Source organism: Periplaneta americana, chromosome 9 (assembly GCF_040183065.1).
Source record: "Periplaneta americana isolate PAMFEO1 chromosome 9, P.americana_PAMFEO1_priV1, whole genome shotgun sequence".
NCBI lineage: Eukaryota > Metazoa > Arthropoda > Insecta > Blattodea > Blattidae > Periplaneta > Periplaneta americana.
In genome coordinates, this window is record NC_091125.1 from 51,338,603 (window position 1) to 51,364,224 (window position 25,622).

Consider the following 25,622-nt stretch of genomic DNA (forward strand, 5'->3'; position numbering starts at 1 on the left):
AATGGTAATAATAATCTTCAATTTAATCATCTTCATCTTTGTTTCATAGTAGCCTTTGTAGTCGTACAATGTAATTAAGTAAAGAATTACCATTACCAATATTTGTCCTGATGCTGCATCATATCAGTGGCTAAGAAGTGATACCGCGTATCTGTGAATTTGCAGATGAATCGGAAAATTTACAAAAATTGAATGTTCTCAAAATAGACAACCTTTTCATATGTATATGTTTCTCCTTTGCAAGATCTACTCGAGGACAGGCTATTAATTACTGGTATCTACCCAATTTTTATAACATAATAATAATGTAGGTATTCTAAATATAATGTAGTTAAACTAAATGACCTTTTTTTTTTGGATACGAGGTAGCTATCACTTCTTAGTCATTGATATTAATTATCTTGTTTCTAAACCTGATGTTACACTGCCTTCAAGCTCACACATTGTCTCTTCTCGTGTCTCTTGTATTGCTAATATCAAGGAAGGAGTTTTGCCACATATTATAGTCTCTTTGCTAAGATTTGGCACTACCCTGAACACTATAAGTACAAGTCCAAGAGCTGATGTCGCTGCATAAAACCAGCACACTCCAAATGGATGTATTGTGTTTATCATGAAAACTAGGAACTTGGAAGCTGTCAGTACTAGAAACCAATGCAATCCCCCTGCAAGGCTCAAGATAGATGGGCGGAGAGGTGATGGCGTGAACTGGAAGGCAGTGACAGGAGCATGGGAGCTCACTCCCAGCCAGAATGTGATCTGAAACACAAGATGTATCACCATCGGAAGCCATGGCACAATCCAAGTCCAGTTCTCTCCCTGTTCTAAGCTGAAGAGGCACAGTCCAGTTGCTCCAAGCGCTATAGCAATGGTTCCAGTTGAAATGATAAGGGACACACCTAGAGACTGTGGTCCAGGAGCAATGAGGAGTATTCCTGATGCAATACTCACTGCAGCAATCCGTACCGATAAAGTGATGATTTTGTCATTAGCATAGATATCTGCGAATTTATACACCCACGCCGAATAGAAATCATATACGTGTATGCCACACACGCTTGGTAGACCTAATAGGCTTACTGCAAGCAACAATGAATGCAAGTATGTCCTCAGCATGGCTATGCTGGTCCGCTCACAAAATTGTTCTTCCTCTTTCAGAAACATTGCTAGCGTATGGCAGACATCTCCATGGTGTCCCTGAAGAGCACGGAGTGATGCCTTCGCCTGCTGGATCTGCTGTTTACGCAGGAGCAACCATCTTGGAGACTCTGCTGTGAAGCACAGACCAAGTGCAGCAGTTGCGATGATGCCCGCTGGTGTGAGGCATAAATATCGGGCATTGGATGATATGGGATAGACATGTGCCAACAGAGCTGCCATGGCAGTTGGCAGCTGGATGCATGCGATAATGGCAGAAGCAGCTCTAGAGTTACTGGGAAAACCTAAACAGATAATATCATGTTTACAGGTAAATATATTGTACCTTCCTGACTAAATTCAAAATTATTTCAAAATATGAATTTAAATGTGTGTTAAGTGACATAACAATGGGAGGTGGGTAAGATATTCCTCCCTTAAGAATTCAGAGGGTAAATAGGTACTGTACCTATTATAGTTTTTACCTCCTAAAATATTAGATATACAATTTTTACCCTTCTTTGTGGCCGAAATTTCAACTTTATAACTTAAATTTTATTTTAATGAGCTGAAAGAACTTCTGAGTCACTTTACTATAATAACAAAAATAACAAAATTAGAACCATTGCGACAATCACACGAAACGCATGCTCTTTTTGTCTGTTGTTCAAAACAACATAACTATGAATTGGGAAGGAGTTTCAAGATTGTTCAAGTCAAGTGCTCACTGTACTGTTTCATATTTTGTATTATTAGTTTATTTGTTGAGTTTTATAATTTAATTATTAATTTGTTTTATAGAGCTAGGTTTTTTATTATTAACATTAAACTGTTGTCATGAAGAGTTCTGTCACTAATTTGATCATACACTTTTTCAAAATAAAAATACGAATGAAAGATAATGGTAGGAACATAAACATAAATCCTGTATTTAATAATAATAATAATAATAATAATAATAATAATAATAATAATAATAATAATAATACAGTAATAATAATAATCATCATCATCATCTGTGGAGCTACAGCCCTTTAAGGGACCATACTGACCAGTTGGCTGCTGGCCTCATGTTCACATGCCAAAGCAGAAGTGGATGATCATCCAACCAGAATGGAGGTATCGTGTGGTTAGCACGATGATCCCATCAGCCATTATAGCTGGCTTTCTTTCGTAACCGGATATCGTTACCTATTGTAATTCCCCAAGTGCATCACGATGCTGGGTGAGCACTGGTTCCACACACTGGCCGAAATTTCATGAGAAGATTCCTTCCCCCATGAGAACTCAAACCAGCATGCATTCTGCAACAGGATGCTTTAGACCACAATGCCATGGTGTGGGACATATGTATATATGCACACGTGTACGCATGTGCAAGCACATACACACACACACACTTTACTAATTTTTAGACTATATTTAGCATATTTAATTTACATGGAGACGTTAATATCACAATTTGAGAATTTTTGTTCACATGAGAATTTTCAATGGAAAGCAACAGTTACAAAGCTGAAGATTGTTTCAGATAATTTCGTGTTCTAAAAATTGATTTTAGTAAGAGTGTAAGAGTTTTGAAATCTGTGGGCCTACATAATTTTGTTGTCAAAATTTGACTTTATATTTATTATTTGAAATACACAGATTTTTTTAAAAAATGTGTTAATTTTAATATAATTAAAATATTAAAGAATAGGTATTTACTTAGTGTAGCAGCGTCTAATACCAAGGCACTTGGATGTCCTCCATTTCCATTCGCCTTTATTTACTTAATGTCAAATTGTCCATTTCAACTCAATTGCACAATGGAATTCTTAATATGGTTGGTTGGTTTTTAATCTGAGTGATTAAGATCTTTCTAGGCTGTGACCAATTCCTTTTCTGAGATGGGGACACAGTACCGATAGAATTCACTATGGTACTGCTGATGATAATGATGGTAGTATATACATCTGGATGTCTAGCAGAGTTTAATTATGACATGGTTAAGAAATGATCAATACATTTTGCATGGACTGTCTCATTTAGTACTGGGTTCTTTCACATACTTTAGGCTAGAAGTGTAGCCCTACCGGTACTGGCCTTCCAGCTTCACTTCCCTTCCGAAGAAAGCTATGCTAAGAATTATTATCAATTTATAAATTCAACACAATGAGCCAGGCTGGAACCTGAGAGCCTCGGATATGGTGGTACGCATGGCCACTTGATTACCAAACCCATAATGTGAAATAATTATTATTGAGCAATTAAGTAGGCCTACCAGATTATACTTTTCTGCTACGTTCTGAAAAATGCAAATGAAAAACGAGATAAACATCTCACTTACACATGGACTCCAGAATGTAGATTGGCATTGCAGAATAACTGACACCTAGAGCAGCTGCTTGAAGTGATGATCCCAAGAGAAGGATAGGAGACATAGCCCCTGCCAAAAATACAAAACAGCTCCCCACTGTGAGTAGTGGTGCCACCACAAGCTGAAGTGCTGTGCGGCGTCCAAGGCAGCGTAGTGGAAGCCAAGAGAGGAGGCATCCTATCAGCGCCCCCATGGACAGGAACACACCTGTTTATGTTTAATTTAAAGGCATGAATACCGTACTAGTGGATTAAGTCTTAATGAGTCACGCAATATTTTCGTACACACTAATCATGCACATGAACTTGACCAATTAGTGAATAATTGTATGAAAAGCAAATCACTTTATTTTTATTAGTGGGGCCCGGAAGTTCATGCATTTGCATACTTTTTCTGGAGGATATAACCCATTATCTATATAAATTATCAATTTTGAGTTTATTAAGCATGCTTTTATGTTGCATATAAGTGCATATTATTTTCGTCATTTTTATAAATGCATAATATTTTCAATACTTTAAGGTCTATATAGAATATTTATAAGATTAACAAGTTTCCCCCCCCCCCTCGTGAACGCTAACAGCAAGGAGCTTCATGGGAGATAGAATATGCGAATCACCATGATGAAATACGAGCACTCAAACATCACGTGCTAGGTCACTGACTTCATTGTCTCCGTAAAGAAAATGTTTGTTAAATGTCCATCGAAGAGTTCAGCTGTTTAGATTAATGGCACCTAATATTCCACCTCCACCTGCACCAGTGTTAACCTGATGAGGAATGTAGCTTTATACGGTCTTATATTATGCTCAGAATCTACTCATAAGCAGTTAAAGAGGTGGTTAACTTGTTGGACTCGAGTAATGCTGTATCTATTGAGACAGCTCAAAATATACTGGCAAGCAGTGAGTTGGAAGGAAATCTTGTATTTATATCTGCTCATTTTTCCGGTTTACCAAAGCAATCACATCACTTAAATTGTTGGCACTCTCTTACATGTGTCACTACCCGCTTTTTAAAAAGCGCAGTATAGTCTGAGTTCTGTTCTTAGCAGTGTAGGGCAAAAAGTAAAGAAAAAAGTTAACATCATTTAAAAAATCCTACATATCAACATTGTGCAATATTAGAGACTTTTTCGAAAGAATGTCCTCCATTGCACCAAAAGATTTATCTATGTTTGCAGAACATTTAACATCGTTTTTATTTATTTATCTAAATGATAACAGCTCCCTGTATTAACAGGCTGCCACAAAGACAGAGCATATTGTGCAATAGGCAGTTGAAAGTATAAATAACATATATATGTTTAAGTTTAATGGAGTCACACAACAATGACAAGAAATGATTGAATAAATAATTAGGTACTAATTAATTATTCGAAGATCACTATTGACCGTAGAGATGGTTTCGAAGTAAAAATATGGATCCTCTCAGAGCTGCAGGATTGATGTCGTCAATTGCTTCCTCTGTAGGTCGAAACGTTGCCAGGTTTGGAAGAAGAAACCGGGAATAGTTCCGCCCACTTCAACCATAAAGTCTATTACTTCAATTTGTTGTAGGACGTATTTGTCCATAAAATATGGAACAGTACGAACATAATGTCGTTCCCCCTCCCCCCCCCCCATTTACATCTTCAGGTTGGCTCTTTTGTTTTCCAAATCTAACAGTGAGATCGAATTTCACTGAGTAGGCTAAGTACAGAAATAGGGGAGGCTTCAAGTCATACGTGCTTAATCACTTTAAACAATTAAACATGCATAATTGTCACATCTATCACGACACTATTACAGCAGCTACTGCTGCCACTACCTCCACTACTACTACTACTACTACTACTACTACTACAAATATTGCTATCACTTCTACTAAACTAATAACACCACTGGTAGTGTTATAGTTATCACCACTATTATAATTACTACTACTACTACTACTACTACTACTACTACTACTACTACTACTACTACTACTACTACTACCACCACCACCTCTACTACTATTACTACTACACTACTGGTACTGTACTACTGTACTACTACTACTACTACTACTACTGCTGCTGCTACTACTACTACTACTACTACTACTACTACTGTACTACTACTGCTGCTGCTACTACTACTACTACCGGTACTACTACTACTGCTACTACTACTACAAATATTACTACCACTTTTACTAAAATTAATACCACCACTAGTACTGTTATAGTTATCACCACTGTTATATGTAACTACAGTACTACTACTACAACCACTACCATCCATCTAATATTACTACTACCATTATCGCTAGATTTCTACTGCTACTACTATCACTGCCAGTACTACTGTAAATATTGTCGCTACTAGTACTGCTACTACTATTAATACTAATACTATTACTCATTTACTATTACTGCTTTCTAAACACTTGATTAAATGGCGAACTTACTCGTGTTAATTATGTAAGCATGTGCAGCTTACAGCTGTTTCGGTACTATTTGACACTATCCTCAGAGCCTACATAATTAACACGAGTAAGTTCGCCATTTAATCAAGTACCGGTATTTATATTCAAGTAGTACGAAACATTCAAAATGGATTGCTGTTTTCTCTTCTGCTTCTGGATAATTTATCATTAATTGACTTTTCTAGAGTACCGTACTACAGAAACATATGAATGAAAGATAGTTCCTCTGGTTACGATAGAATATGCTTTAATGATAGACCTCTGTCACTATTACTAGTTTCACTGATATTCTATAATTGTACATTACCTGCTCAAGTTATTCCAACATGCTTATCAAAAAAATTTGTCAGCGTCTGTATCATCTTAATCTATGTTAAAAGTATCAATTGGCTAAACAATTAATGGTTCTCAGCAGTGTTGAAGACCTGTCTCACCTGTCCAAGGCTGTAGTAGTGGGTTTTCTATTGAGTTGAGAAGGTGCTGACTGTACTCTTGAGCAAGACCAATAGCCAGACTGCTTGCTCCACAAAGTACCAGCACTAGCACCAGGCAACATGACATGGGACAAAAAGAAGTTCGTCTGTGTGGTGGCTACCTGCTGTAGTCTGCGTCTGTGATACATCCCCAGTACGAATAGCAGACCCTCTCTCCGTTGAGTCAGACCAGAACAGATTACACTAGCAGAGCTGAATATTTGTTTGACACTAACAATAATGACTAGCCCCAGATTTATGAACGAAGTGCACACATTTCATATAACGTTCTGAAAGTTATAAAAGTGATATTCTCTGACAATATTATGTTTTGGTCAACGATTTACATGCATATTATTGTGCAACTTCTATGAAGAAATACCTACATACAGTATATTCATATTTACACAAGAAGATGTATATTTTTTCTGATATTTTAGCCTTTTAAAGACAGATATATTAAGAAAGGTGCATTTTTTTTTGCAGTACTGTAATCAGTACTGGAAGAAAATTAGCATTTCTTTTAGTACATGATGCTTGCATACATTTGGTACCAATACCACTACCTTTTCCATTTCTGTAATATGTTGTTGTCGTTGTTGGTACCCTTTACGATGTAGGAAGAACATTTTCAATGAATAAAACACTCAAGTGTGAAACATAGAAATTTCGCGGACAAAATTTGCGAACAAAATTCCTGCTACCGATACCTATTACATTGTACAATGATCCATATGTTGTTTTTTTTTTTGTTATAAGTACAGTATATTAATTATTATGATTTTTTTCTCCTATTAATTATAATTAATTTTTCTCCGTTATTAATAAATAATAACCACAAAAAGTATTCTTTAGGATCAAAAATTATAATCAGATAAATTATAATGAAATCCTTCAGATAGGTTGTCAGACTATTGTGAAGCAAATCCAACAGTACAGTTCGTACCTTGCAGCTGTAGACAATTTTTAGTTATAGCATTTTCTCCGTAATATCTCGGAACAGATCATAATGATTTAAGCCTAAATTGTCCAAGATGATGAAGTATTTTGCATCAGAACAACGATTATCCATTTCTCGATAACTGATCATCGGATTATCCGACAATCTTCCAGCTTTTTTTTCTCCCAAATTAATCACGAAAATCCAGCTAAAATTCGATCTGGATGTGAGACTACAAGAGTGACAGTGACGATAGCAGAGATGAAGATGGAATATTGCCTGAATCGCGTGTTCCACCATAAACTGCACTTGAATCAGCAGAGGCTCTCATTAGGTTTTTGGAGCAAGAAGATGACACCTCATTCCCGGACATTGATTTATTTCGAAGAATTAAAATGGTGTTAGAAAAAAATTGCTGGTTGTAAAGTTCAGAAAAAGTGATAGGACATCTTTAAAAGGACATAGAAAAAGATGGTGGTGGTGGCGGTGGTAGCGGCAGTAACAGGTGGCCCTAGAGGTGGTGATGGTGTCGGTTGTGGTGGTGATGTAATTGTTTTCATAAATGGAATAAGATTGATTCTATTACAGTAAAATGGATGTCATTCAGTATTTCAATAGCTTACATTAGCATAAAAGGAGTATATACCGGTATTACAAATACTTTTATCATAATTATAAATGCAACAATAAATCGACATATCATCATTCATAATGATTAGACCTTTCCATCCTTTTCTGGTCTCATAAAGTTTTGATACATACCGTAGTTAAGTAAATGTTCATTTGGGGCTAAGAGGGATGAAGTTACAGAAGAATGGATAAAGTTACACAACGCAGAACTGCACGCATTGTTTTCTTCACCTGACATAATTGGGAACATTAAATCCAGACGTTTGAGATGGGCAGGGCATGTAGCACGTATGGGCGAATCCAGAAATGCTTATAGAGTGTTAGTTGGGAGACCAGAGGGAAAAAGACCTTTGGGGAGTCCGAGACATAGATGGGAGGCTAATATTAAAATGGATTTGAGGGCGGTAGGATATGATGATAGAGGCTGGATTAATCTTGCACAGGATAGGGACCAATGGCGGGCATATGTGAGGGCGGCAATGAACCTGTGGGTTCCTTAAAAGCCATTTGTAAGTAAGTAAGTTAAGTAAATGTTAAACCCTGCTTCCATAGATTTTCTATGCCCACCCATCGAGTAAATTTATGATTTTATTGATTACCAGTTTCGATTTATGCTCTCTCCTCTCCGAGGTTAACGTTAATAAGGAAGACCATGGATACAGACAAAAAAGTGGGAACAATATCATACGAGATTTGACTACTGGTAGTGGAAAGGATCGCGCAAATGACGAAGAGTGCGAGTATGAAGGCAGGAAGTTACAAAAGTCCTTCATTCATCCGTTTGTTTAGATAAAGTGCAGACGCGTTCATTTATCACCCTCTCATTCATCTCGTGTGTTTTTGACAGTAATGTACTCTACATAAAGATTAATTTTTTTGGTCCTATCTATTATGGTTGTAATAATACGTGGTGCTACAGCCCTTGAAGGGCCTAGACTGACCAGCCGGCTGCTGGCCTCACGCCCACATGCTGAAGCAGAGGTGGACGATCATCCAACCAAAATGGAAGTATCGGGTGGTTAGCACGATGATCCTCCTAGCCGTTATAGCTGACTTTCCCAACCGGATTTCGCTACCTATCATAGCTCCCCAAGTGCATCACGATGCTGGGTGGGCACTGGTCCCATACACTAGCCGAAATTTCATGAGAAAATTTCTTCTCCTATGAGGACTCGAACCAGCGCGCATTCTGTAACGCGAGTCCAAGGCAGGATGCCTTAGACCATGATGCCACGGCGTGGGACCTGTTATGGTTACCATTGGTTTTATTAATGGAGAAAAATTCGGTCTCTGTTGTTGGAGCGAATTTTTTTCCATTAATAACCAATAGTAATTTACTGTTTATAAAGTTACTGTTATAGTTGTGATTGTGATTATGCCTGATGACCTTAACTTCGCCAGAATAAATTAATAATAATAATAATAATAATAATAATAATAATAATAATAATAATAATAATAATACCGTAAAGAGGGGTGACTTTGAATGCCGAGGTGACTTTGAACAGTAATTTAGCGCCTTTCTAAATCAAATGCTGTACCCTATTGCGATAAAACTGTTTAAGTTGTCAATAAACTAGTTCAGTTTTATCGCAATAGGGTACAGCATTTAATTTAGAAATGCGCTAAATTACTGTTCAAAGTCACCTCGGCGTTCAAAGTCACCCCACTTTACGGTAATAATAATAATAATAATAATAATAATTATTATTATTATTATTATTATTATTATTATTATTATTATTATTATTATTATTATTATTATTATTATTTAAAGATATTGATTTTCCGTAATTTGACTTAACACAGACGTTAAAATTCGGATCCAAGACTGAATAGGACGTCTATAAATAAAGCAAGAAGAAGACTAAAGTTGCACACACCCAAACTAGTGTCGCTTCAGACACGCTTTTGTCGTTTGTGGAAAACTGCAATGACATTTCGTTTACAGATATTGTTTTCATAAAAAGTTTGCGATCTAAAATCAGAAAAAATGAACAATAGGCCTACTCTAAGAAACAAAAAAGATAACATTATTCTGTTAAACTGAAGTGTCTTTACTCATTATATTTTTGTAAAACTTATGTTTTTTGTTTTAAGATTCTATTTCACTGCAGTAGCTACTGTATAATAATATTGTTTCAAATTGTTTTGCACTGTTCCACATTTTGCACTTGATTTTGTAGTGTATTTTAGTAATTAAATCTGTCAGAGTAATAATAAAAAATGTTGCGGATAATTTGCGATTTTCACTATTTCGCTGAAGTTCGTGCGAGTTATCGGAAGTAGACTGTATTAAGTAAAGAATTGTTATTTTTTTATTGTATTGACAATGTGTATGTCTATAAACCACGCAGGATCGTGTATGTAGGCCTATATTTTGCAATGATTTTGATCAGACTTCGTATGTTGTGTGAGAAGCTATAGGACTGTTTATTCTTTCGCAGCTGATCTAGTGTAATCCAGCCTGCCTTGAGGAGACCCTCATCTTAATGAGCTCAAGTGGATAGTAAATTAAGTCCCTTTGTGCACTGCTGGGGAAGATGATTTACTGACCCCTCCATTGACCCTCCCAGATGACCAGTTGAATCACATACAAGACAAGTGTTGCCCTCTATGAGAATCCCTTTCAGTTGCTGATTCATTTCTTCCGAACTGTCTTCTCCCACTCTTCGACATGAAGCAGTAAAATAATAAAAATTATTTGTCATACTTTATATTTAGAATTTTTATTGCCGTTTACTAATTTCATTATACCCCTTTGGGCTTCGGTAGGATAGTGCTTACTCTTCTGCCCCCAAACTCTACATAAATCACAGAATTAAAAATACAATTACAACTTTTTTTAGTACAATTACAACTTAATTTATTAATCATTCATATTGTTATATTTCAGCTCGCAACTTCTTAACAATTACTTGACAGCCTATATTATCACTGTGTATATACAGTTTCAGTCGTGTTTCAATTTCTTAATTTTAGTTTCAACTTGTACATTTTTGTTCTGCATCTAGATATTACGCAATTGGAAAATTAATCAATAATCCGGACTAATCATTTAATATTAGGGGTACAAATAATTTCTTCCAACAGTAATAGTTTACTCTCAAAATAATTTAAATGACTTGAGTACAAATTGTAAGGGTTGCTCACTTCGATAAAATTTTGTCCACCTTATGACACTAATAAATAAAAAATATAGGCGCCATCACTGGTCAGTAGGGGACGGATTCATATACACTAAAAACCGGCAAAATATCCATGCAGGTATGCACTAAAAAAAAAAAAAAATTGTGCAATAAAAATAACATAATATGCACTGTTAAAATAAAAAGAAAACTTATTTTGTTTTAAGCAAATTACTATTATTGACGGATTTTCTGTTATACATAAGAATATGAGATACCTGTATCATCAGTTGTTAAAGTTGCGTGTCCTTCAATTCACTGAATAAGCAGTACACTTCTGGCACATTTTTTGGTTGGCATCGTTGATAAAATTAATTCAAAATTGATCAATTTATTGTGGCTAAAATACAATTCACTTTACACCCTATCGAATTTTTTCTGACTTGTCACCACAGTACAATGAAATATTCTGATTTACCACGTTGGCAAGTAGGAGACAGAAAATTGCATTATCGGAACTATATTATTGGTGACAGCCAGGGAAATTCGAGTTCAGCAAGTGCAAAGAAGTCTATCAACACTTCTTACAATTTTCGTGCCGATCATATTGCAGTGTTCTGGTGACAACTGCCAAAATCTTATGCATGTGCAAAGTAGACGATAAAGGGGCTTCTTGTTTTCATTACCTGTTCTTTTAATCTCAAATTTCATCCATCATAACGCCTTTATATTGTATATTAGTACTGATAACTCTTTGGTAGCACGTCTGCCTCCAGACTAGCCGGCCCGGGTTCGATTCTCGGGGAGGTCAGAAATGTTCATGTAAAATTTCTACCTCGGGACTAGGAGAGATGGCAGTGCACAACTTCTAATCACTAAGGATGGGTCTACACATCGCGATTTTGCAGGACCCGTTTTATCACCTCCTGCCTGACGGGATGCCCTTCATCAGTCTACACATTTCCCACAAAAACGCAATCCCTCGTTTGGGTGATCATAAATTTGAGGCCCAGCCGAAGGTCTGTGATTGTAGTCTGACAGCTAGTCATTAAAAACTGCAAACTCTGTCTGTGAAGCTGCTAGTTCGCGTAAAGGAATCAATAGAAAGAAGATCCTGGGTTCATTCTTTTCTGTGTCAATGAAGGGTTGTTAAATTTTTTAATTACTCAGATAAAACAGTATGAAAATAAGTTTTTATTTTTTTAATTTTATCGAATATCCAATTTCTTCGACGAACTCTTGATCATCATCTTTACAGCACTATGTTTCAGAATATCGTTAAGAGTTCTGGTCATCCTATTATCAGCAAAACAATCTCGAAACACATTTTAATTAGGTTCACAGATTTTAAATTCTATAATGTTTGCAGATGAACAAGTGATATTTGCCAATTTAAAATGATGAGTTACAGATAGCCGTTCAGTATTTATGCAAGGTTACTGTAGAATATAGTTTAGGAAGCTCAGTTAAAAAGACAAAAGTTATGGCATTTTTTAGGAACGTATCCCATACGATCAAAGATAGATAATTATGAACACAATAGTCAACCATTTCAGTTACTTGAGCTGTAGTATAACATATATAATAAAAATTTACAAAATAAACTGAATAAATTTCAATATAACTATATTGTTGTTTAGTCAACTTGCCTAAGACAGATTGGAACTTCATAAGTGACACCAATAAGTCTTTACTCATGAGTAGAATTCAGTGTTTGGTCACATCTTCCACCAGAAAAAAAAATACTGAATCTGCTCTCGTCTGTGAATTTCGCTTTGTTCCAGAACGGATTAGAGGTGTTTTCCATATATATAATTTTCTCCGCGAATTTTAATCTTTCTTCCTAAAGATTTCATTAACAAATATTTTCTTCTGACTATTACGATATTAATTGTTTTTCAAATAATTACGAACTGTGCTGTCACACTTAGTTGTAGTTCAAGATCACAGGCAATTTTCGGTGCACTTAAACGGGATTTTTTTTTCTTAAAATTACTTTTCCATTTGCTTTAGACATTTTTCTTGAGCGGCAAGTTATTTTCATGCTTTCCAATTTTTTTCTTTGGCCACTGGAGACTGAACCCCATTGTGGTAAGAAGTTCCCATGATCAGACGCGTAGGAGTCACAGGTCTAATCGTCACTGGAGTTTAAACTGTTCGAATACTTTTTCAATTTACACAATTACACATATTCCGTCATTTGTTGCCATGATGGAAACATATTTTCCCCCACAATAATCCAGCTCTTCTCCCTCACATTTTTGTCCATGTAATCTTTACACCCTTTCTCCCATAATGATGGGTGTTCTTGAACACACTGAATAAATCTGTCTGTGTCGAATATCACACACAGGACCACAAACAAACAGATAACAACTGAATTGTGTGAACGTCACTACCTGAATGCTTGAGTTGTAGTTATAAAACTCGCCGTGCAGGATCCTGCAAAACTGCACTGTGTAAACGCCACCATTTGAATCCATGTGTTGTAGTCCTACATTCCGCCATGCGGCATCCTGCAAAACTGCAGCATGCTGTAGTCCCATCCCACAAGCTCCGATTCTGCGGCAATGTGTATACCGTTCCATTTAAACCAATGTGTTGTTGTCGTCCAGCAAAATCGGTCCCACAAAATCGTTCCTGCAAAATCGCAATGTGTAAACCCAGCCTAAATTGTGCATCGTTAATAATTAATGCTTTAAACTATTAATTTCTTTTTCAAGCAAGATTTATTAAACAATGAAAGAGTAATGGAACGGAGAAAAATTCACTCCGGCGGCAGGATTTGAACCCGGGTTTTCAGCTCTACGTGCTGATGCTTTATCCACTAAGCCACACCGGATACCACCCCGGCGTCGGACAGAATTGTCTCACATTAAGCTCCAACTCTTGGGTTCCCTCTAGTGGCCGCCCTCTGCACTACGTCATAGATGTCTATGAACGTAGGACCGAAGTCCACACATGTGCTGAGGTGCACTCGTTATGAGTGACTAGTTGGCCGGGATCCGACGGAATAAGCGCTGTCTTAAATCACGAAGTGATTTACGCATATCATATATATTATTTTAATGTACCGAAGTACATATGATATTTCCATGCAGATATTCTGCGTCATCATATGATGAAAGAGTAATGGAACGGAGAAAAATTCTCTATCTGGTGTGGCTTAGTGGATAAAGCATCAGCACGTAGAGCTGAAAACCCGGGTTCAAATCCCGGCGCCGGAGAGAATTTTTCTCCGTTCCATTACTCTTTCATCGTATGATGACGCAGAATATCTGCATGGAAATATCATATGTACTTCGGTACATTAAAATAATGTATATGATATGCGTAAATCACTTCGTGATTTAAGACGGCGCTTATTCCGTCGGATCCCGGCCAACTATCACTCATAACGAGTGTACCTCAGCACATGTGTGGACTTCGGTCCTACGTTCATAGACATCTATGACGTAGTGCAGAGGGCGGCCACTAGAGGGAACCCAAGAGTTGGAGCTTAATCTGAGACAATTCTGTCCGACGCCGGGGTGGTACCCGGTGTGGCTTAGTGGATAAAGCATCAGCACGTAGAGCTGAAAACCCGGGTTCAAATCCCGGCGCCGGAGAGAATTTTTCTCCGTTCCATTACTCTTTCATCGTATGATGACGCAGAATATCTGCATGGAAATATCATATGTACTTCGGTACATTAAAATAATGTATATGATATGCGTAAATCACTTCGTGATTTAAGACGGCGCTTATTCCGTCGGATCCCGGCCAACTATCACTCATAACGAGTGTACCTCAGCACATGTGTGGACTTCGGTCCTACGTTCATAGACATCTATGACGTAGTGCAGAGGGCGGCCACTAGAGGGAACCCAAGAGTTGGAGCTTAATCTGAGACAATTCTGTCAGACGCCGGGGTGGTACCCGGTGTGGCTTAGTGGATAAAGCATCAGCACGTAGAGCTGAAAACCCGGGTTCAAATCCCGGCGCTGGAGAGAATTTTTCTCCGTTCCATTACTCTTTCATTGTATGATGACGCAGAATATCTGCATGGAAATATCATATGTACTTCGGTACATTAAAATAATATATAAGATTTATTATTGCTGTTTAATTGAAGTTGTAATTTCACTTTAAATTAGAGTACCGTAAATGACAGGGGTTCTCAAACTGTGCGTCGCGACGCCTTGGTGCATCACAGGCCTTTATTTGGGGCGTCGCGGCTATATCGAGAAACTAAAATCTACGAGTAGGCCTATAATGTATGCTGAAGTTCAACATGCAAATTTTCGGTACGTGTACATATTTATTTTATTCTAATGTTGTATCTTTAAATTTAAAAGAATACAAGTTAGTAATGTAAAATACTATTTCCTTTAAAAAAAAATCACCAAATAGGTTTTTTACAGGGGGGGGGGGCGTCGTAAGGAAAATGTGAAATGTGAAGGGTGACGTGGTCTCAAAAAGCTTGAGAACTCCTGGTATAAGGTTTGCATTACCGGTATTCGAAACATTAGCAAATTTCTTTGTTTACCGGTACAGTTTTCAAGTATTCACAGAACGAGAATTCTATTTGAAAACGCGCCTACTTAATCGTCATTATCAGCGTTGTCAGGTGTAGGCTTCGAAAGCAAGTAAAATACGCAGTGAAACAGTGATCCTTGACACACGTTAGGAGAATATAGGCCTAAATTTCGGTGACATCTGTGTAACAACTATGGGGAAAAGGTACACAAAATAAATGTAGGTAGGCCTATGTTAATTGTTTCTGGAATGATGATGAAACATAATCTTCATTCATAATTTTACAACAGTGATACATCGTCAGATATTTTTTATTATTTTGGGAGACTATTTTACAAAATTTGGGGTAATATTAGTTGAAGTAGCATTATTTTAACTAAAAAATACAATTTAATAATTTTGTAGCCCTGAAGAAATAGGCCTACCACAATGTTGTGCACGGTAAGTACCAGTACCGGTACTTTAAACTTCAGTTGGTAAAATTTCATATAAATAATGTATGGCATAAATAGACCTACCAGCACCGGTACCATATAGTTTCGAATTTATATTAAATTATGACGATTACCGGCATAATGTGACAGCTGTGTTCATTTGCACGATTAGGAGAATAGGAGTTCTGATTATATTTAAATAAATCAAATTTAAGAAAAATACTTCTTTTTGGCCCAGATCTCGATCATAATATTCCCGTAAACTAATAGAACGGAAATTAGTTTATACTTATTAAATTTGGTGAATCTTCGATTCCTCTACGCACAACTTACAGGAGGAAAAATACTACGATACCGGTACCGGTATTAATAATTGAAAATAACGTCAAAATTTCAACACACCAGTCTAAAAAGATAATATGATTACCGCAAAAGCTATAAATCCACCCAGTCCTATCCAAATACCTTAGTTTCTTATATACCCGACTGATGATTTTCTCATTCTCACATAAAATCACCACCATTATGTTGCACTACGCGGGAAAGCATTCCTTTTTTCAATACATGGTATTCTATTTGTGTACGGTACGTATTTTCCAAAAAGCGCATATGTCAGACGTACTAAAAGCCTGAACAAACCAAATCTAACCTTCACTGATTCTCGACCATGCTAAACCATATTTATTTTTCCATATATATATATATATATATATATATATATATATATATATATATATATATATATATATATATATATTTGTAAAGTTACACCACCTCTCAGTTTCATTTAATCATTAAATAAACATAAATCAGACGGCAGTCTCGTGTGGGATGCAAAGCGAGATCGAATATTCAATTTAAATTTAATATAAAGTTATTTTTATTAGGAATTATCATATGCAAGACTGAGATTGCAGTAGAAATGTGTCACAAATTATAATTTCTGAATGAGATCAGCTGTCACAATTACAAGCATGTGACCATAATTCTGTTTGATCAATATTATGTGTTCAGTTATTGTAATTCTCCAACTTAAATCTCTTATGTTGATGTTATGAGAAAATGATGGTATAATATCCACTAATATCCATTAGCTGGGGGGCAAAGGCTAATTGGGATTTCTTGGTCTCTGATCGGGTCAAAACTCTGATAAAACTGATATTTAACCCTTGCGGTGAATTTCGATGAAGTCTGGAGGGCCTAATTAGTCATATCCATTCTCCTCATCTCCACACTGGGGCCACCTGGGATCTTTTTAAGATGCGAAAGAGAGAGTGGTGTGCAGAAAGCAACGGGAAGCTACCGCATTTATCTTTCCCAAGAAAAACTGCAAACATGAGGAAACAAAGAGGAAGGCAGAAAATAGGAAAGATTGGAAAATGCTGGGTTTGCAGTGAAAGACCTGCCCTTGGGCAGAGCACTAAATGAATGAATGATGAATGAATTCATTAGCTGTAACAATTTCATGAAGACGGCTCTTTGTAATTAGTTGTTTTTAAATCCACATAAAATTCTCCCCTTTAGTAACAGTTTATAAAATATATGTAAAGAGCACTCAGTCTCCAATTAATACTGGTAAGAATTGCTTTCGTGAAGGTAAAGTAGAGTATGACCTCAATCATTCCTCCTCCTTGATTTTTTATGAAGAATTATTTTTGTAGTTGATTAGCATGTTTCAGTGCTCGTCATGGGCTGGTATTTACCTATACCTATATGCCAAATCAGTTCTTCCTAATTTAATTGTAGAGTCTCTTGAATGACTGATCTATTTGCATATCTGTGTGATTGATTTATTTGTAGCATATCTCTGAGATTCATAAGCATAAGAGACTTTCCAAATTTTTATTTGAATACTGATTAAATTTGGTGTAAAGCTTTAACATCCTAGGAACCATTGTATGTGTTATAGGTAAACTATTATGGATGAGTCCAATTCCAGGAACCTTACAGATATCACACATGAGGACACTCCTAAAGTCCCAGAATTCATTGCAGTAAAATGCGAACCAGAGGTAAGGGAGTTTGATTGAAAGTAATATATCTGTATTGTAAAATGTGTATTTCAAGAGGTTAAGAGTGTTCGAGAATAAGGTGCTTAGGAAAATATTTGGGGCTAAGAGAGATCAAGTTACAGGAGAATAGATAAGTTACACAACGCAGAACTGCACGCATTATATTCTTTACTTAACATAATTAGGAACATTAAATCCAGACGTTTGAGATGGGCAGGGCATGTAGCACATATGGGTGAATCCAGAAATGCATATAGAGTGGTAGTTGGAAGACCTGAGGGAAAAAGACGTTTGGGGAGGCCGAGACGTAGATAGAAGGATAATATTAAAATGGATTTGAGTAAGGTGCAATTTGAAGCTAGGGACTGGATTAATTTTGCTCAGGATAGGGACTGATGGCGGCAATGAACCTCTAGGTTCTTTAACGGCCATTTGTAAGTAAGTAAGTAATGGCATTTCTGCATCCACACGAAGTATTAGTATGTTCATTGCTGGACTTTGTTTTTCGAAAATCACTTGCTGGTTGTTTGTATTTACTTCATCATGAGATTCATAATTGCACTCACCTCATTTTCAGCCATGTTTTAGAAGTAAAAAGTGCATATTATTGAATAAGTCAGAGCTGAAATGTGAATGTTTTTGTGAATAAGACTGGCATTCAGGGACGAAAATACTTTATGTATTGATGTATATCTTTTGCAATTCTGGAGGAGGAGCCATGGTACATGACTTCTGTAAAGGAAGAACTGAAGGAAGAAATAACAGAGGAAAATGAAGCTCTGCATGATAAGTAAGTATTCATATATTGATAATTTAATGTATCAATAATCTTATGCATATAAAATATTCTTTTTATGTATGTGTATAAGGACATGTGTGTTAGGGTTGCCAACTTTGATTGAGGGCAGAACTGGACATTTTCTTAAAACAAAATATTAGTATTAATTGCCTAAATAATATACCGGTACTATCTGGCCTTTCCTTAAACTTATTTATTATTATTATTATTATTATTATTATTATTATTATTATTATTATTATTATTATATACGTACATTTCAGTATGTATTTAGGGACAACAGTACAGACTGGTAGTCTACTGTAGTGAAGTAACAATTAACATGTCTGACTGAAACGAGTGGGCCTAGGTTCAAATGCTTGTTGAAACAAGTTACCTGGTTGAGGATTTTTCTGGGGTGAGCAAATTCTGGGTAACTTTTGACACTGGATCCTGGACTCATTTCGCTAGTATTATGACCTTCATTTCACTCAGATGTTAGATAACCATCGAAGATGATGAAGTGTCGTAAAAAAAATAAATAAAAATAAGAATGCATACCAGTATAGGAAAATATAATATAATATATATGACCGTAAAATGGCATACGCGAATAGAAAATATCATTCTGGTTGAATATGGACTGGAGTAACGGATTTGCTGGGGTGAAGTTATCTGGATCTCCTAGAATATAAGGTTCTTTTAGTGATAGTACTACTAGTAAAGCAATTAGGATTATGAATCCTACAACATCTTTAATGGTAAAGTATGGATGAAACGGAATTTTATCATTATTTCTATTTAATCCTGTGGGATTATTTGATCCTGTTTGATGTAGAAATAATAAATGTACTATTACGGCTGCTATTACGATAAATAGTAGTAGGAAGTGGAATGTGAAGAATCGATTTAGGCATCTTACCATTGAGCCCGTAACTTTCAGTTCAGTAAGCAATGCTGCTTGAAGATTACATAGTTGAATGTTTTAATCTTAGAGTTATATTTATTTTCTTCTCCGATTTTGCAGCTTTAACAAGTTCTTTTCCATTGCTGATTTTCAGGAATTTTGCGAATTTTGCATACTTCATACTGTAGTTAAAATGCACAAACAATTCAGCTTTTACCATTCTACTTTTAGTCTTTGCCTTTTACTGTTCCAAATATTTTGCATCACACTGAAACGCGTTCAAAAATGCATTTGATCATGGCATTGCGAGAATACATTGAATGATTTTAAATAAATTAGGTGCCTTACGATGCTTGAAAAATGTCACCCACATATTTGAAATATTGGACTCCTATGATTCCTTTATGAAAGGCAAGACACCATTTAATGTCAGCAATTAGAGTGTCCACTCTTTTGCTCCACATCCTTACTGCAACATTTGTTACAGATGTCGGATTATATCTCTGCTGGTCAGTGGCCGTTAAATTTCAAGTGGCTTATCTTTCAATGTGGGCATCAGCGTATTGAAAAGCATCACCTCTAATTATCTAATCCATAAGTAGCAATGTACTTCTGATTGATGTTCTGCCTGATACGTACATCTGTTATCAGGCAGTATATCTCATTTGATGATATGTATCAGAGGAATAACAAAATAGCCACCAGTGTAGCTAATTTGCTGAGGTGCTTGCTTGCTGATTCAAAATTGTTCTCGGGTATAGGTTCCATTCCTGCTTGGGCTAATTACCTGGTTTGGTTTTTCCGAGGTTTTCCCTAATGCTAAATAATCGAGTAATTGATACAGCATCGTTAAATAACCACTTAAAAAAAAAAACAAAATTGTTGCATACATTCCAATTCTGATTAGTGTAATATGTTACTAGTCAACAGTTTATGCAAGAAGAGGGGGGGAAAGGAACTGGCTACCCTACTCTATTACCTCCTGGCTTAGTTGCCTCATAAGTGATGCCTTACTGATGTCGCTTATGAGGTTCAAACCTCTCTTCGGACATTCGACAAAACAACCAGGAGCAATGAAATGAACTCGGGAATTAATTCCATTGGAATAGAAAAAGGATGACAATATTGCGGATAAAAAGATACATTGTCACTACAAACAAGATTGGAATAGGATAGGCTATACTATTTTTATTGAAATTACTTTTGCGTAAAAAGATTGTATCTGCGGCCAGATAAGTGTCGAGCAAAATACTGTCAGACAATATTTTCAGCATAACAGTGTGTAGCAACTGGCGTAGCTCAGGCAGTAGCATGTTCGCCTGCTGATCCAGAGTTTCACTCGGGCATTTGATTCCCACTTGGGCTGATTACCTGGTTTGATTTTTTCCGAGGTTTTCTCTAACCCTATGGTGAATGTCAGGTTATCTATGACGAATCTTTGGTCTTGTCTCGCCAAATATTATCTCACATCACCAAATCGACGCTAAATAACCTAGTAATTGATACAGCGTCGTTAAATAACCAAGTAAACTGTGAGTAAACATATTAATGACATCACTACTGGGTAGGTCAGCCATGGTGAACAACGTAAAGTAGATCATTACCAAAATATATAATTACAACTTGTCTAGTGTATGTTCGTCTCTTTCATAATTCTCTGCTATTTTATTAGCCTGTTGTTACTCTGATGAAATTAATACATAATTTCTTGGTGCTATAAGGTATGAATGCATGAATATATTGATTGCTCTTTATGTAATATCTGTTCATAATTAAATATTTCAATTTATTACATAGGTTTATGGAGTCATCACAAGGAGTTGAAATTGCTAGACTTCCGCTTGGACATATTTACACACAAAAAGAATTTCCTAATATCAAAGCAAGTTATCAAATACGACCTTTCAGCAGTAATAGTTGTAGAAATCTATTCGCACTTCATCAATCATTGCTTGTGCAAAGACATACGCCCAGAAAGGACAAATCTTTCGTTTGTGATATTTGTGGTAAAGAATTCATGCAAGGTTCAAAGTTATTAACACATAGCCGTGTACATACCGGAATCAGGCCTTTTAAATGTGATGTTTGTAGCAGAGAATTTGTTCAACGTTCGTCCCTCATTACACATTTCCGTCAACATACCGGAGAGAAGCCATTCATGTGTGTTAAATGTGGCAAAGGTTTCGTCCAACGTGGACTGCTCATTGCACATGGTTATCGACATACTGGACAAAAACTTTTTAAGTGTGATGTTTGTGATAAAGAATTTTCAGAGCGTGGAAACCTTTTGACACACAGTCGTATTCACACTGGTGAAAAACCCTTTGGGTGTGATGTATGTGGTAAAGAATTTGCTCAGCTTGGAGTATTAGCAAGACACCGTTTAATACATACTGGGGAGAAACCATTTATATGTGATGTGTGCGGAAAAGGTTTTGCACAAAGGGGTCACCTACTGCAACATGCGAGAATTCATACTGGAGAGAAGCCTTTCACATGTGATATTTGTGGTGTAGGGTTTGCTCAACGTTCGACACTCTTAGCACATTGCCGGCAACATACAGGAGAGAAACCTTTCAAATGTGATGTTTGTGATAAAGAATTCGCTAAAAGCTCGACACTTGTAACGCATTATCGCCAGCACACAGGGGAGAAACCATTTAGATGTAATATTTGTAGTAAAGAATTTGCCCAACGTACAGCTCTTGTTTCACATTGTCGTTATCACACTGGAGAACAGCTTTTTCAGTGTAATGTTTGTGGAAAGGGTTTTACTCAGCGAGGACTTCTGACAGCACATGCACGCATTCACACAGGAGAAAAGCCTTTCATATGCGATGTTTGTGGCAAAGGTTTCGCTCAAAGAGGGAACCTTCAACAACATAGTCGTACTCACACCGGAGAAAAACCTTTCAAATGTAATGTTTGTAGTAAGAGATTTGCGTACCAGGGAGATCTGGGAAGACATATTCGTCAACACAGTAGAGAGAAGTCTGCTTGAGTTGTAGGCCTAAAGATTATTTGTAAGTACTTGAGACTCTTAAACTAACGAGTTGATAATGTAATTATTATTAATTAATGGTACGATTAAAAAAGACTAGTGGCTTGTGCTGCAAATGCTGTAAACTAAGATCATTAGAAGTTCAAATAAAAATTTTTCAGATTTATTTTCAATGAAGAATAGGTCTATCAGTCATTTTAAAAAGTTATGTGCTTCCATAATAATGAAACATACTCTCTCTGAATGGTTTTTTTATGCCAAAATACTTTTTCTTGAACCCATCCATGTTCAGTTTTTGAGTTTAAAAGCGAAAACGCAAGTAACAATGTCAGTATTAGTGGATTTGTCATGTGGGAGTATGTATATCACTGACAAATACTCATATCATGGCATTAACTATAATAATATTTCACTTTTAATGGTGATAATGTTATCAAACCACCTTAAGTTTCGTAGTTTTTAATACACAGCTGTACTCAGAAAATTACACAACACTGAATCAGACCTGTAAATTATTTTTAGTAAGTCTTGAAAGTTTTTAATAACCAATTATAGAGATGATGTAAAAAATTATACAAATGAAGATCGACATATTGTTGTCATTATGTCACAAAATTTGCTCTAAATATGTCAGCAATCCTGCAGGTCATGGCCTTCGTGTAATATTGCTTATTATAGTGTGTGTGTGTGTTTTGTTTTATTCTGAAAAGCCATTAGTTCTCAAAACTGACGACAGATGGATTTTGTAAAATAGGAAAACTATGTAGGAAAATTGACATTTCACTGAAAACTACTATTTTTCTGAAAATAATTGGGATCCAAGCTTCAAAATGAGGAGTCATTCATTAAAATCCGTTCAGCCGTTTCCCGTAAGTTCCATTACCAGTTCAAATTATATATATAGATAAGTGCCTGAACAACATAAAACTTGCTCCTCAAGCGCTCTTTTTATATTTCTTTTGTTCCAAAGATATTGTATATATTAAACACATCTTACAGTGGTAAGTTTCTGTGCTAGGTATCCAAAAATCTCATTTTATGTTTGATGGTAAAAGCTACACCTCATAACTCCTTGTATTATTGTATCATAATTATGATTTCTATCATAAAATGACGTTGTTGTGAAGAGATGGCGAAACTAGCACACAGTTCTGGTGATTTCGGAAGTGGAAATCCACCATTTACAGACCAGTACTGACAAAATTACTAGTGCTATCTATCGATCAAAATATTTAATCGATTAACTATTTGAATTTAATCGGTTAATCGATAGATTAATCGAGTTTTGTTCGAGTTTAAAAAATGTTTTAATATACTGTAATACACAATTAGTGTTAAATTTAACTTGTGTTCGTGATAAGCATAATTATTAAATGTTAGATATTATATATATATATATATATATATATATACATATATATATATATATATATATATATATATATATATATATATATATATATATATAAGAAAGTCCACGAGCCACCACTGGATAATTATGATTGTTGTTTCTACTTCAGTCCTCTTTTCAGTGCTTCGCGATTGTTTCCGTACTTTAAGATTCTGGCCTTTTTACTCCACTTGGCGATAGGAGTTGTACAGTAATTTCTGACAGAATACACATTTCCTTGCACGAGTATGGGCAGCTATTCCGGGATCTTTGGTGAAACAAAAAGTGGCAGAATTTCAAAGTATGCTTAAGTTACAGTAACTTAGTTCCCTAATGAGTGATGTTATGAAGTTAAAACATATCTTTGGACAGTTGACTGAATAATAACTGTAACAAGACTATGAGCCACAGCCAAATGCTAATGTTCTTAGTAGTTAAGCCATGAACCAGTGTAACTTGTGTGATCAACCCCCATGATATAACCTGCTCTGACTATGGGCACGAGGGTGCCGAAATTCTGTAATACCAAAGTAACAATAGACATGTACAGTAGGCTACACTTTGAGTGAATTGTAATGAAATATTTTTTGTAAACTGGGATTAATTTCGGAATTTCACTTCATATGAGGAGAAAATATATTCATTTCTGGATACACTCTTTTAACACTTATATGATCACTGATGAACTGTTAAGTTATTTAAACAAATAATAACTACTTCACTGTATTAATATTATAAATGTTATATAAAGTTTATATTAACACAGTTATTATTTGTTCAAATAACTTAACAGTTGATCAGTGAGAAAATATATTGCATGCCCTTAGTAATTACTTCTGTTATCATATACAGTAGGGACTTGCAGAAATGTGATCAATATAACTCAAGATCTAATAAATATGATAAGAGAGTCCCTGAAAAGGTTGAACTGGTTTAATTCTTTAACAGATACAAATGCATATGGCTCAGAACAAAATTTAAGACTGTTTTGTCCAATACGATTCACTGTCAGGGCTCTTATCTTATCTCTGACAGAAAACTATCAAGACGTTATTTCATTCCTTTCAAATTTTTCTGAAAACGATAAAAGTGATGCTAGTACTAAAGCTTCCGGTTACCTAAAACTACTTGAGTCATTGAACATTTTGCTTATTTAAAATGATGACACAGGTATTTACCATCTTGGAAGCAACAAATATAAAACTACCTTGATTTCCATGAAGCAAATTGTTTCATTCACAATTTGATAAAAACATTCCAAACTTTTCATGATAACTATGAAATGTTATGGGACAAAACTACAAGAAGTGCAAATGAGTTGAACCTGTCAGAAACAAGGACCACGAAGCAAAGGAAAGTGTCTCACCACCTAGATGATCGTCAACACACACAGCATGAATTTGGTGACGCAAAGGAATATTTTAGGAGTAAATTCTATGAACTTATAGAATGTGTGACAGCATC

At 35.9% G+C, this 25,622-nt stretch overlaps 2 protein-coding genes across 7 annotated transcripts; one reads left to right on the top strand and one right to left on the bottom strand.

Moving 5' to 3' along the window:
• Positions 1-6,641, bottom strand: LOC138705925 (uncharacterized). Of its 2 annotated transcripts, XM_069834706.1 has the most exons (3): positions 6,382-6,623; positions 3,467-3,703; positions 1-1,442 (listed from the first exon to the last, which is right to left on the bottom strand). In XM_069834706.1, the coding sequence occupies exons 1-3, from the start codon at positions 6,506-6,508 to the stop codon at positions 397-399; spliced, it is 1,410 nt and encodes a 469-aa protein (XP_069690807.1). In that variant the 5' UTR covers positions 6,509-6,623; the 3' UTR covers positions 1-396. The 2 variants fall into 2 exon arrangements, with proteins under 2 accessions (XP_069690807.1, XP_069690808.1); XM_069834707.1 differs by lacking the exon at positions 3,467-3,703 and having other exon boundaries at positions 6,382-6,641.
• Positions 1,334-24,116, top strand: LOC138705926 (gastrula zinc finger protein XlCGF57.1-like). 5 transcript variants are annotated; one of them, XM_069834712.1, is made up of 4 exons: positions 1,334-1,468; positions 17,980-18,082; positions 18,793-18,872; positions 21,565-24,116. In XM_069834712.1, the coding sequence occupies exons 2-4, from the start codon at positions 17,990-17,992 to the stop codon at positions 22,766-22,768; spliced, it is 1,377 nt and encodes a 458-aa protein (XP_069690813.1). In that variant the 5' UTR covers positions 1,334-1,468; positions 17,980-17,989; the 3' UTR covers positions 22,769-24,116. The 5 variants fall into 5 exon arrangements, with proteins under 5 accessions (XP_069690813.1, XP_069690809.1, XP_069690812.1 ...); XM_069834708.1 differs by lacking the exon at positions 1,334-1,468 and adding an exon at positions 15,603-16,077; XM_069834711.1 differs by lacking the exon at positions 1,334-1,468 and adding an exon at positions 15,603-15,859.
• The last annotated feature ends 1,506 nt before the right edge of the window (positions 24,117-25,622 follow it).

Coding starts and splice junctions, on each gene's coding strand:
- LOC138705926 (XM_069834712.1), top strand. CDS start 17,990: ATGGATGAGTCCAATTCCAGGAACCTTACAGATATCACACATGAGGAC. Junction 18,083..18,792: donor CAGTAAAATGCGAACCAGAG/GTAAGGGAGTTT, acceptor GCAATTCTGGAG/GAGGAGCCATGGTACATGAC. Junction 18,873..21,564: donor AATGAAGCTCTGCATGATAA/GTAAGTATTCAT, acceptor TTTATTACATAG/GTTTATGGAGTCATCACAAG.
- LOC138705925 (XM_069834706.1), bottom strand. CDS start 6,508: ATGTCATGTTGCCTGGTGCTAGTGCTGGTACTTTGTGGAGCAAGCAGT. Junction 3,704..6,381: donor ACTACTACAGCCTTGGACAG/GTGAGACAGGTC, acceptor AAACATAAACAG/GTGTGTTCCTGTCCATGGGG. Junction 1,443..3,466: donor CTACATTCTGGAGTCCATGT/GTAAGTGAGATG, acceptor TTATCTGTTTAG/GTTTTCCCAGTAACTCTAGA.